Source organism: Populus nigra, chromosome 13 (genome assembly GCF_951802175.1).
Source record: "Populus nigra chromosome 13, ddPopNigr1.1, whole genome shotgun sequence".
NCBI lineage: Eukaryota > Viridiplantae > Streptophyta > Magnoliopsida > Malpighiales > Salicaceae > Populus > Populus nigra.
In genome coordinates this window covers 5,063,508-5,076,495 of record NC_084864.1, presented here as the reverse complement: position 1 = coordinate 5,076,495, position 12,988 = coordinate 5,063,508, and the positions used below count along the sequence as shown (strand labels likewise).

The following is a 12,988-nucleotide window of genomic DNA, read 5'->3' as shown; positions in this document are numbered from 1 at the left end:
ATATTTAAGTGCTTCCATCCAATATATATTCCAAAAAAAAAAAAAAAAGCCTCAATTTGGCATAAAGGATAATCTTAACATAAAATCTTAGAAAATTTTCTCCTTTCATTCAACCCAATGAAATAGAGCAGAATCTACTCATAATTTGATACTAAAATCATCCTTAATTTCTGCTATATTATAAGTTCTTCTTTTGGAGCCTTAGATTGAAGCACGTAAAATCAGACGATGATGATTATTAATTAATTAGTAATTAGCAATTACTAATAATTAGTATGCTCATAAACACTATTTGCTAATCTTTTATTTGTCAAATGATTTTAAATAACTAGTTTTTTTTTTTTTGCCTTGGAGGTTTATCCTTAACTACATAAATGGATTTTTACTCTTTCAAGTCATTACTTTTATTTGGGTTTAGACTCTTTTTATTTTTTTATTTTAAAAGTATTTTAAAAAAAATTAAATTTTTTTTATTAAGATTAATATTTTTTTATATTTTTATATTATTTTGATGCGCTGATGTCAAAAATAATTTTTAAAAAATAAAAAAATATTATTTTGATATATTTATAAATGAGAAGATATTTTGAAAAGCAATCGCTATTATACTTTCAAATATACTCAAAAACTTATAAATATTTTATTTAATTTAAATATATATATATTAACTAGAAGAATATATATATATATATATATATATATATATATATATATATATATAAAATGACTATTTATTGTGGAATACATGGAAGGAAAGAAAGTCTAGGTTGAGAAATCGTGAGCCGTAACGAGAATCTATAATTTGAAAAATATAGATACGATTAACCTACTTTTTCAGATGCAGTCTATTCAATTAAGTTCCGTTCCAAGATTTAGAGGTTTTTCTTGGAACACTCCTTGCCTACAAATGCCTTGCCAAAAGGTGCTCGGGTCCCTGGTGTTGGACCGTTGGTGTCTGTTCTGTTGGTTTTTTGTGGCATGACCACCGGCGTTTGAATATGCAGGGCCACTTGGTCAAGCCACGCGGAGATTTTCAAGTGGACTCATATTCCCAATTTTTTAACCTACTTCGGCTGTCGATTTCCTTAACGTGGGCCATTGCTAAAGGGACATCACTAGCCACGTGATTGTGGGGGCTACTCCTCTGTGACTGGTTTTTCTTTGATTGCTCCGTGGTGATTCTGCATCTTCTTGTTACTCGATGCCCTGCCTCTGGTCACAAATAATGAGAGCTTGCAGCCTAGATGAGCTCTGCTCACTGCTAAGCCTGGTTCATTCAGCACACAAGCTCCTGGTCTAGCCTGCTGGAAAGGGATTGTTTGAATTCCAAATGCTAATAACAACAACAGATGATATAAAACTTAAACGCGAAGACAAACATCATCGGGAAAAGCCGAGCAAAAACCACAACTGTAATGCAACATGATGCTTGCATAAGCCAACAACTTTTCTCATTTTCCTTGTCTTTCATGGGTGTTCAATTGAATCATGAGTGCTAGTTTCTAATTTTATAATGTATACAGTGGTAAAGGTTCGACTGGATTTGGTAGAAATCTTTAGGATTCTATAGATTCTTTAAATAGTTCATCTTGTAAAGTATGGGAGGAAGCTTTTTCGCGGTGATTTCATGTTGAGGTGGAAGGTATTCAACTAGTCTTACCAACTATTTTAGCTGTCAGCAAATCCAACTTTGCTCCCAAGTAGACGCTCGGGTTTTAATATTTGGGATTTCCATTATGAAGATCTTAGGATAAAGAGATTCACCTCCTGCCATACAGCTCTAGATTCTTGTAAGAAAATAGATATCTTATGAAGTGAGGCAAGAATGGATTTCGGAAAATATGAAAATCTGTCAAATCTAGTTAAATATGTTCATGTAGTACAAAATCCAATAAATCTCCCAATGAAAAAAGAAAAGAAATAAATAAATAAATCAAGTTTAGAACGTTTCATGTGCTTTCTAAATGATGAGATAGCACTACCTGCTTAATTGGTTCGGAAGCACGAGTTCTTGGACAAAGGCTAAGATCCACTTCTAATAAAGCTTAGCTGCCATAGTTGACTGCCTGACATGACTTTGTGGTTCTAGGAATTATAGGGTTTATGATGAAGAGAAGGTCCTCACCTGTTCAAGAATGAAAAGCATCATGTGATAAAAAAAAAAGAAAAAAAAAAGAAAAAGGTGAACTAGGGGAAGTGTTTATAAGAAGGTATGTTTCAAAGTTTAATTGGGGTTGTTTTTAAAAGTGTTTTTTATATCGAAATATATCAAAATAATATTTTTTATTTTTAAAAAATTATTTTTAAGATCAGTACATTAAAATAATTTAAAATATATATAAAATTGATTTTTTAACAAAAATAAAATAAAATTTTTTAAAAACACGTTTCGCATTAGCCCTAAACGTGATCAAAATCAAGTAGCAAGAACTACGCAATTAAGCAACTAGGTTATTGGGAGCCAACGAACAATATCCAAAACGATTGATATTTACTAAATTTTAAGAGGGAGTTGTTAGGCCAAAAGGTCGGCTAAATCAAATCAAATTATAGCCCCACTTGCGTATAATTACAAGGAGAAGGGCATAATTGAAAATGAACGGGGAAGGGGAAGGGGAAAAAATTGTTGTTTAAAAGGAGTCACCAACCATGATCATTTCCATCTTCATTTGCCCCTCCCATCATTTCCTAGAATGGCTTCCATGTGAGTCATGTAAGCTTATAATACATACTATTTAATCAACAAATTACAAAATCGATTCCTTCTCTATGCACGAAATGGACATGTTTGCAGTAGGAATGCCGCAGTAATTTCTTTATACCAAAACACACACACACACACACACACAGAGGTACTTGCATACTCGTATGTGACTCATGTTATGTGACACTTCTGCGAGGAAATTGAATTCAGATGGAGGCAGGCGGCATCATAACGCATGGCAATGCATGGTGGTCCTGAGTCATGGCACGTATAATTGCAGGAAGGAAATAGGGATCGGACTGTGGTGAAAGGGAGATGGAACACAAGATGTCCCTTTTATTGATACAGATGGTCCAAAAAGTATTGTCCCCCAGCGAAACTTTCTTGCAAGTAATCCGAGAGAGAGCAACAGAGACAGAAAAAAGGGGGTCATGGTCTTCTCGTACATACAAGAAGAGATAAGAGAAATGAAGGGAGGCAAACGACCACCTAAATGGTCGGTCGATGTCAGCTTCCTATCTTTTGTAAAAGTGAGATTTTAATTGGCGGATGGTGAACCTATCATATGCTTTCCTCTATGTCGTCAGCTGGTCCAGCATGAGACCTTGGAAGTGGCGCATAAACTAAACCTCAGCAAGCCAATAACCAGATTGAGTGGGCATCACAATTCCTCACATCCAAGGAATAATGGTAGGGAGGGGGGCAACTAAGGGGTTAAGGAGTTGGATTTGAGTCCACCAAGACTATGAACGCCAGGCCTATGGATCACGGTCCCTTGCTATACATATCCTAAGAACATGGACCATGGGATAATGCATGAATTCAGGCAATTATTTGACCTTGCGTACTCCTAAAGCCGAAAGCCAACATCAATGATAAGACGCACACCAGAATTCTGCCACTCCTACAGTGTTTTCCCAGTTACTATCTGTTCCACTGTGACACGGTTTTGGCCATGTAATCAATGAATTTGATTTCTTTCCTTCCTAAATCCATGCATGGGTGGTCCAGTTCCATTTTAGAGGAGTTGATTTCCGCGTAGGAGTTCGACATTGAGTGCGTAGAAATAGACTATAGCTTGATTTTGATTTCATGAAATATGCACCTAAGGTCTGCCAGCATCCATACTTTCATTAAATTGCAGGCCGATGTGGAGAACTATGAGAACAAACACAAGCAAGTGATTAAAGCAAAAGCTAAAAGACGACCTTAAGATCATGAAGCGATCGAAGCACCAGCAAGTCATGCAAGTTGAGCTTTCATGTTCCGGACAAGCCTTATGTTTGAAAAGTGCAATTCAGTAGTGCGCCAAGTGCTTGGTCCGGTGAGGGCCATAAATGCGCACCACATTGCCTGCGTGTGGCTAACAACAGCTTAAGAGACTTTAACATAATTAATTAGACTGCACCTGAAGGTATCTCAACATCCATAACACACCGAAGTAACCAAGTGGCATAAACTGAGGCTTTAGAAAACAAGGAAATCGAATTTAGACTGAATATCAAACACCAAAGGATCTGTATTTCAAGTTTATCTGATAAGCGAATCCATGTGTTCTAATTTGCTAATTAATTCTTGGACTACTCTATTGTAGAGAATAACAGTGAAAGCAAAAAATGCTGTTAAGAGTGGACATTCATATTAGGAGCAGAAATAAAATGCAACTCCAAACACTCAAGGGCCTAACCCCTAATGCAACTCAGATTAATATAAGGTCATCAAGAAGGGTATAACACATAAAAAAATGTGCAACAAGTCATCCAAGACCCATCTCCCAGCACAATCCCTGCTTGAAAAATCTTGAAAAATAGGCCTGGAACAGGCCATATATGCACACAACTACATACACAAGCAAGTACGAAGGTCTTCGCTGCAAGAGCTGTCCTTAGTGCAAAGAGTTGAGACCAAAACTCTCATGTAGCTAAAAAAGGGAAGGGTCCATACTGAACCTGATAAAGCTATAGTAATAGCCAGGAGGTAAGGTTAATTTGAGTCGAGCTTAAACACACAAATAAGATTAAAGTTCAGCATCAAAACACATAGCCTGTAGGAAATGTATAAAGTTAGAACACAAAATAAACATATGGAACACCCCCAGTGTACTGGTCACTTCGTCTCTAAAGTAGATTAGAGCTTAAAGAACAATTCATCAAAAGGCAGATAACAGTGGGTCATTTCCCTCTTATGGAGTCCTAGAAATACTTGCTATGGCCAATGATTTAGAGTGGCCGGTCAAAGTGAGGAAATATGATATGGATATAAACAGGAAAGAATACAAGAAAGAGAAAGCAAATGAAAAGGACAAATACCAAAGTTTTTCTCCAGGAAATCCAGAGGCCAGAAATTAGCACAGAAAGGAGCTAAACAGTTTAGTTGTGTGTTGGAGCAGGGAAGTGGTGGTGGATATTTTGCCATAAGACTGACTATGATTTTACAACTCTAAATCAAACACAAACCAAGATCGTTGAATTTCTATTTCAGGAAATTGATATAAACATCAACTGGCTCTGTAAATACACCATAAACCAACCAAATAAAGATTTAGCAACCCTTCAATATGCCAATCATGTGAGGCATATTCTGCGACTTCAAGCTCAAATAAAAGATGATTTTTCATCAAAGGTTTAACACTGCCTTTTTAGAATAAAAATAAAAAAGTTTATAAGGTCTCACCAAAACCACAAGCTAATTCATGATTGACTTTAAAGATTGCTACTGGTGCTAATCAACCATAAGATGTGTGGGGCAGAATCACCACGCACTCGTAGGACCACATCTTCAGGAACCGAATACAATGACAAGTTAGAGGCTGTTGAGAAATAGAGTAATATTCTAATCTTTCGGATAGCTGAAGTTAGAAAAATAAAAACTGGAACTTCTGTTCAAATGCAACATTTCTCCATTCATAAAAATAGAAAACTAGTTTTCTAGTTTTCCAAATATGTACTGAGTTTGGGGAACACATTTTAGAGGTACTTCCCAGTTTTTCTTTACAAGATTTCCACTGATTTTTAAATGAAGAAAAGACATGACCATTACAATTTTTTTTCTTCTATATATAAATACTTTTTAGGAATGTTATATATATATAGTGTCATAAATTTATTTTTTATTATAAATCTAATATAAAGTTTTTTTTAGTTAACAATATAGCCTTTTCTTCTATATATAAATTATGATTTTGATTTATATATAAAAAATAGTTGTACATGTTTTCCAATTTTTCATTGGAAAAGAAAACTAGAAATGAAAAAAGAAAATAGTTTCTTGTTAGTGAACAGACCTTTAGTTTTTAAAAAATTGGATCCCTATGATAAAAATCAATGTGAGTTATACAAAAAGAAGACTAGAATACACCTAGATTCCTTGTGTGTGTTTAATCAAGCCACAACTAAATAGACATGCACCATTATATTGCCAATCTATAGTGGCTTATTAATAAACCAAACCAACTTCAATTCCAAAAAGTAGACTTTCCATATCAAAGCAAACTTCAATACACCTTTTTTTTTAAGGTTATGTAACTGCAATCCATACCCTCAGTACTTTTGGACAGGTCAATGTTAGCTGGAACACAATACATTATGGTACGTGGTACGGGTACGGGTATGACATTTAATTGAGATAGAAGTAATATTTCCTATTAACAAAACTATTAGATTGTTTTAGTTATTAGCCATTAGATCAGTTTATTAAGATAATCATGACATGTGCTGCTTTCTAATTCTCAAAAGATAAAAGTATTGTATGGGAGCATGTAAACTAAAACTTCCAAACAAGATATTTTCCATCCCAGGGCCTTGAAAATAGAGTACAAGTTACCTCTTCCCCAAAAAACCTCTCGATCTTTTCCATGCATGCAACTGAAGATAATTATCTTTTTTCCTTCTTTATTATTTTTTTAAAAGGTAACAAATTGAAAAGTCCAACCAAAATATGCAACCTTTTAGATTCCAATTAATAACAATAACTTCAAATCTTAATTTTTCCTTTCTTATAAAGGTTTTACATGTTTATTGCTATATTTAAACACAAATACTTGTAAATCCATGTGAAACATAAAAAAAAGGTGGCCAATTTTCACAATCTAGATCATGAACACACCATGGTTGGGATCATGCGATCCAGATCATAATTCTAGGGATTTCAGCAAATTAGGTAACTCTGAGACAGGTTTATTACTCTATTATCTTTGAACCATTTACCAACATAGCAATTACATTGCTATGCATGCATAGACGTCCCCGCCAAAAATTTGTCAAGAATCGCTAAACCACAAGAAACCACACAAAGGTACATATACCTCTTTACCACTAATTCACAGGACTACATGATCTCATAAATAGTTTGCTCATATTCAAGGATCACCATGCATTCGCATATTTTCCCACTCATTTCCAAGTCCTAATGCAGGGTTTCGAAATTGCTACCAATAATTTGCAAATAAAATGAAATCACATTCTGTACTCTCCCCAACACAGTTCAGGGAAGAACAGCACATGAAACTCAGATGAGTTATTCAATGTAGTTGCTATACCCAGATGAACCAGCGAAAGTCACGACATTTGTCGATAATGGACAGCATTTAGTGGCATACTTTCTAAGAGAAGAAAGCTTCTATTAGACAGCAATTAAAATTCATTAATCATTTTCCTAAATTATGGATTCATGGATTTTCTGTTATTCCCAAGATGTCAATTAGACTCAGTGAGGTACATTAATCATACGTGCCAATTGTGGCCTGGTTAAGGAAAACTATTACACTATCATGTCGTTACTAACCTAGGTGAATGTTTTTCTCCAACACATCTCAATCACCAAAGTATCTTTTTTCCTACCGATTTTAGAAGGAAAGGATCCTTCTGAGCATCACCATCGTTGCAACTTAAAAACTAGTTTGTTGTATTCCTCTAGATTGTTCATCCAAAAAGAACATACTAACACAATTCCCCTAGCATCTCTTCCTCTTTAACTCTTCAGCATTACCACTAAGTTTTGAAGGCAAACACCCTCTATGATAACATCACCAACTTGTCTACAAACAGAGATTAAACAATAAATTTGTAACAAGAGAAACGAAAGACTACCACATCTACATTTCCACAATGATCAATTTCAAAATTCAAAATTCAAAATTCAAATGGAAAATAAACAAAATATCTATTCAAGGTTGCTACAACATATATTGCCAAATCACTAAATTGTAATCACTACTTGACTAATGAAATTAACCTCAGTTTTCTTTAAAACAAAACTAACCTTGCTTTAAAATCACGCGTCACTGTCATCATCATCATCATCATCATCATTCACGTGATTGTCATTAGCAATATAAACTCCAGGATGCACCGCTTTCCTTCGAGTCCTCGACGGTAAAATATTATCCAAATCAACTTCAGCCAATGGATCATCCTCCTCCGCCTCCTCACTATCATCGCCACCATCCAATTCACTTGATTCATCACCATCATCATCACTCGAGTCGTCATCTTCATCTTCTTCAATCAATATCCCTTTCCCTTTCCTATCCACCAACACTTCCTCTCCGTTCTCTTCGTCTTCATAATCACCATCTTCATCATCACCATCTTCTTCTTCTTCTACCACTTTATGTACGGTGTCATTTTGGTTATTGAAAGAAGCTTCTAGAGTTTGCGTTCTATCAGTGGTTTTCTCGTGGGTGTTTGGTGAGTTGTTGGTAAGAGACTCAAGCTTTTGCGATTTGTTGGTGTGATTTTCTTGCTTGTTTTCAGGAAATGGGTCCTCATCGAGTTTGCGTTTTGTGGGTAATGCGGGTTCGTTTGGGATTTCGGTTTCTGCCATTGATTTGTTTCGTATGGGGTTTATGGGAGAAAAACACAGATTTTTAGGGTTTTTGGAGAGACTAGTGAGTGTGGTACCTAGTTGCAATTTAAGAGACAACGAAGGATAGAAGAGGAAGGTTCATTTATTATAAGAAACCTAAGAGAGATCGGTGATTTTCTACACACCATGGATTAACAAAGTTTATTCGGGAGTTGACCCGTCAACAAGCGAGCTCCAAGATTTCATGGATTAACTTGTGAAAAATAAAAAAAATATTTAAAATTTTAATATTTTATATAAAATTTTATATAAAAAAAACTATACATATATAAATAAAAAAATTTAAAATATCTATTTTACTCATATTAATTTATAAATATCAAGATGAAATAATCTTTCTCCATCAGTAATCCATTTCAGAAGTTTGTTGGCAAAACAAGACAGAGGACAAGATAAAAAGTTCACCAATGCATAGTCAACATGTATATAAAATTATAAACAACCCTTTCAAAATTAAAACCCTAATTTATCAAATTCACCCGCACAACAACACTTTAAGGAAAGTGAAAGCTTCTGCCTTGGCAGCGCATGGCAACTCCTTAACAACAACAAGAAGATTGAAAATAACTTAGATCCCAACCCCATCAAAATCCTTCTACCTGACAACGAAAATAGATTTTCTAAACTACAACATGACACACCAGCATAAGAATTACAGTAGCATTACACCAATTCGATCAAGTCAACGGTGATAATCAGATAACTCCCATCATAAAGTCTCTCCTTCCAACTCTGGTCAGCAGCTACAACTCTCTTCAGTGAAGAGTCTTCTTTAAACTATAACATAACACACCAGCACAAGAGTCTTCACTCTCCTTCACAATCACAACACTAGCCCTTTATCCTCAATTCTTGATACAATACCCAACGGGTCTCGCCCAAGTCGCCCGGGTTAGGGGTCGACCCGCCGGGTCGATCAAATTTTACCGGGTTGTTTCTTCGGCTGATCTTTTATTAAACCTGAACTAGTCCAGCTACCGGGTCAACTGGGTTCCGGGCCAACCTGTCGGGCCGGGCTGGGTTTAATAACTATGCTTAAAACCAAATATCTAAATAATAAGGTAAAATCATTTTTTACTTGGGATTAAGTAGTCATTAGTAAATTAATTGGTATTAATTTTGTCTATTTTTCTTATAGTAAAATGATTTTCTTGTCTTTACAAAAAATATATATATATATTAATTTTTTGTTTAAGGGTTTTTTTTATCATTTTCTTTGCATGGTTAAATGATGCAAATACCCTTAAAGGTAAAAAAATATTGAATTTGGATAAAAGGGTTTTTTTTCTTTTCATATTTTTTTACATGATAAATTTAACCTTAAAATAAAAAAAATAAGGTTGATTTGAAATGATTTTTTTATTATTGAATTTGGATAAAAGTTTTTTTTTCATATTTTTTTACATGATACATTGAACCTTAAAATAAAAAAATTAAGGTTGATTTGAAATGATTTTTTTGTCTTTATATTATGTTTTTTTATTACTTAGATACCCTAGGGTTGTTTAATAATTTTATATATTAAAATTTTAATAAAAAAAGATTGCAGACGCATTTTTTGTGACTTTCTAGCAACATGCGAGGAGCCATACGACGACCAAAAATTATTAACTCTTGTGTCATCCGGCTCATCCAGTGATGGCACAGCTGATATTGCGGCTTGTGTATTAAGATTCATGGTAGTTCAGTTGATATTGTGGTACTTATTTTTTTATTGTTATTTTTTTTAATTTTTTTAATTTATTTTTTTTCAATTTAATTTATAATTATTTATAATTTATTTTTTGTATTATATTTGATTCTTATTATTTTAATTGTTATTTATTTTACTTTTAAAATTTTAAATTTTTATGATTGGAAATTTTGCTTTGTTTTTTTTTCATGTCTGTCTTCTATAGGGTAATCTTGATCTCATGATTTAAGCCACTGATTTCAAATATTAACCTGGTTTAAGTTTGTCTTTTTTTTTTGAAGTCTCTGTTAAAATTGATTATTTTTCAAATTTGTCATTTGAAATTGAGTTACTGGGTTTTGAGTTCTGTTATTTGTTTTGTTTTTTTTTTTGTGAGGTTATCCCTATCTCATATTTCAGGTTGCAAGTTAGTTTGAGTTGAGTTAACCTGAGTTGAATAAGGTTTTATTTCAACCTTTTTTTATGAAATTAATTTTTTCAATTTTATTCTTTGGCATTAAATTATTGGCTCTTGAGTTTTGTGATTTTTTTCACTTTTTTTTTCTACAAGGTCATCCTGGGTGTAAGTTAGTCAAGTTAATTCGTGTTGGTTCGGGGTTTTTTTCATTGTTTTTTTTTTTATTGATTGAGCTTTAGTCTTGCTTTCTAGGTCCTTTTTTTAAGGATTTAATTTTTTTTTAATTCCGATCTCATATCATATTTGACAGGTTAATAGATTGAACTCATATTGACTCGAATTCTTTTCTTTAATATTTTTTTTTTGGATTTGATTTTTTTTACTTTCATACTTTGATATTAAATTATTGAACCTTAAAATTTATGATTTTTATCCCTTTTCATTTTAAAAGTTATTCAATCTCATATCTTGGATTGCTTGTTAGATAAGTTGAACTAGATTGACTCTATCATCATCCAAATATCTTTTTTTATGTTATGAAAACATTAACTTGGTTGGGGCATCTCACGAGCCACTAGTCTAGTTAGTTTTTATTTTATAAATAAATTTCAATTTATAACCCTAAATTTTAATGTTTTTGTCAATTACATATCTATACTTTTAGTTTTATCAATTAAACACTTATTATAGTTTTGTTGAGTAATTCAAGTAAGATTTCATGAGAGGTTGGTTCTTTTACAGTTTTCCTTTCTCTCTGTTTTAATTTTTTATATCTTAATAATTCATTCATTTTTATTTCGGCATATAAATCATAGAAAAAATTTGTACTTTGATGGGATCCTACTCAAATCAATGGGCGATGGTTTCAGAAAAAGAATTTATGAAATAAGAATATTAAACATTGGAAGAGATCAATTTCTTTAACACAAATAATCATCTCATTAAAAAAAAAACTTTAAAAATGTTTTTACTGTAGAGATTGTGGATTATGTGTGAATTTAATATGGATTGTAATAATGATTTTTTTTTAATTTAACTCATTTATATTGTGTTTATTAGGTATTGAGTTTCATAATTTATTTTAATTTTTATTTGATTGAGTTGTTGTAGTATAAAAAAACATCCTGACATTGGTTTAAAACTCGATTTTATAAAAAAATAAAATAAAAATAAAGGGATCAAAATTAAAAGTGGCTGACAAATAAAGTCTTTTTTTTCCCTTACACTCTTCATTTAGTGTTATGTTAGGGGAATAAGCCTTCAGATTTTTCTCAATTTCTATTTTGGTTCCTTTAGTTTGACACTTATATGTTTGGGTTTAAAATTTTATTTTGTTCATGTTTAAGTTATTTGGTTTGAGGGAGGAGAGAGAAAGTCATTGGTTGTCCACATTTCAACAAAAGAAAAAAAAATTGGTTCCTGGCATCAATACGATATAGAGAAATACTTGAAAACACAAAAGAAAAAGCTAGCATTCAAAGGCATAACAATCCCTCTCTTCTAAAAAGGTTTTAAGAGATTTTTCACCAATGATTCATATGGATTACTATTAAAGATCGGACATTTGAATGACTTATGATCTGTAACAACCCAGCTTGAGAGATTAAGGATAAGAATGTAATTAATACAAGATATTACAATTTTAGACTTAGAAAAATCAAGTAAGGATTTTGTTGAATACATTTCTAAAACTATCATAAAATAACATATGTGATATTTTTCTATTTATAGGTTATTAAGTTTTTTTTAATAAAATGTTATGCCTCGTATTTTGTAAGTTATGAGTTGTACAAATGTTACAGAATATATGATACAGAAAAACACTTAAAGACACAAAAGAAAGAACTAGTACTTATAGGAATAATGACCCCTCTCTTTTAAAATGGTTCTATGAGATTTTTCACTAGTGATTTGAGTGGATTACTGTCAAAGATTGAACACTTGGACAACTTGTGATTTGCGACAACTCAACTTTAAAGAAGTTAATCAATCCTACAAAAAAAAAATCTAATCTTTAAGTAATCTTCGTTCAAACTCTAGATTATTTAACAAGATCATTGTGACTCCTATAAAAAAAATTAAATTATTATTTACATTGCATTTATATTTTAGGAAACCTAACAACAATGATATTTTGGATTGACTTGGGTCAACTAAGGTTAACCCACCCAATGAGTGTCGCGGGTTATGTGACCAACCAAGTTTAATAACTTTGCCTTTTGAAATCTGTTTTTATTTAATTACAACTACCAAAATATTTTCACATACAAATAGAAACATTGATAAAAATTTTACGTGAATAGACTGTGGTGAACTTTACTTACAGAAT

At 32.6% G+C, this 12,988-nt stretch overlaps 1 protein-coding gene across 3 annotated transcripts; it reads right to left on the bottom strand.

Moving 5' to 3' along the window:
* Positions 1-715: 715 nt before the first annotated feature.
* LOC133670877 (histone H2A.Z-specific chaperone CHZ1) lies at positions 716-8,675 on the bottom strand. Of its 3 annotated transcripts, XR_009834173.1 has the most exons (3): positions 7,964-8,675; positions 1,983-2,125; positions 716-1,301 (listed from the first exon to the last, which is right to left on the bottom strand). XR_009834173.1 is itself a non-coding variant. In XM_062091471.1 (2 exons), the coding sequence occupies exon 1, from the start codon at positions 8,525-8,527 to the stop codon at positions 7,976-7,978; it is 552 nt and encodes a 183-aa protein (XP_061947455.1). In that variant the 5' UTR covers positions 8,528-8,675; the 3' UTR covers positions 716-2,125; positions 7,964-7,975. The 3 variants fall into 3 exon arrangements, 2 of the variants coding, with proteins under 2 accessions (XP_061947455.1, XP_061947456.1); XM_062091471.1 differs by having other exon boundaries at positions 716-2,125; XM_062091472.1 differs by lacking the exons at positions 716-1,301; positions 1,983-2,125 and adding an exon at positions 4,309-4,662.
* Positions 8,676-12,988: the final 4,313 nt, after the last annotated feature.

Bases quoted from the DNA above. Each gene is read 5' to 3' on its own strand.
- LOC133670877 (XM_062091471.1), bottom strand. From the start codon at position 8,527: ATGGCAGAAACCGAAATCCCAAACGAACCCGCATTACCCACAAAACGC.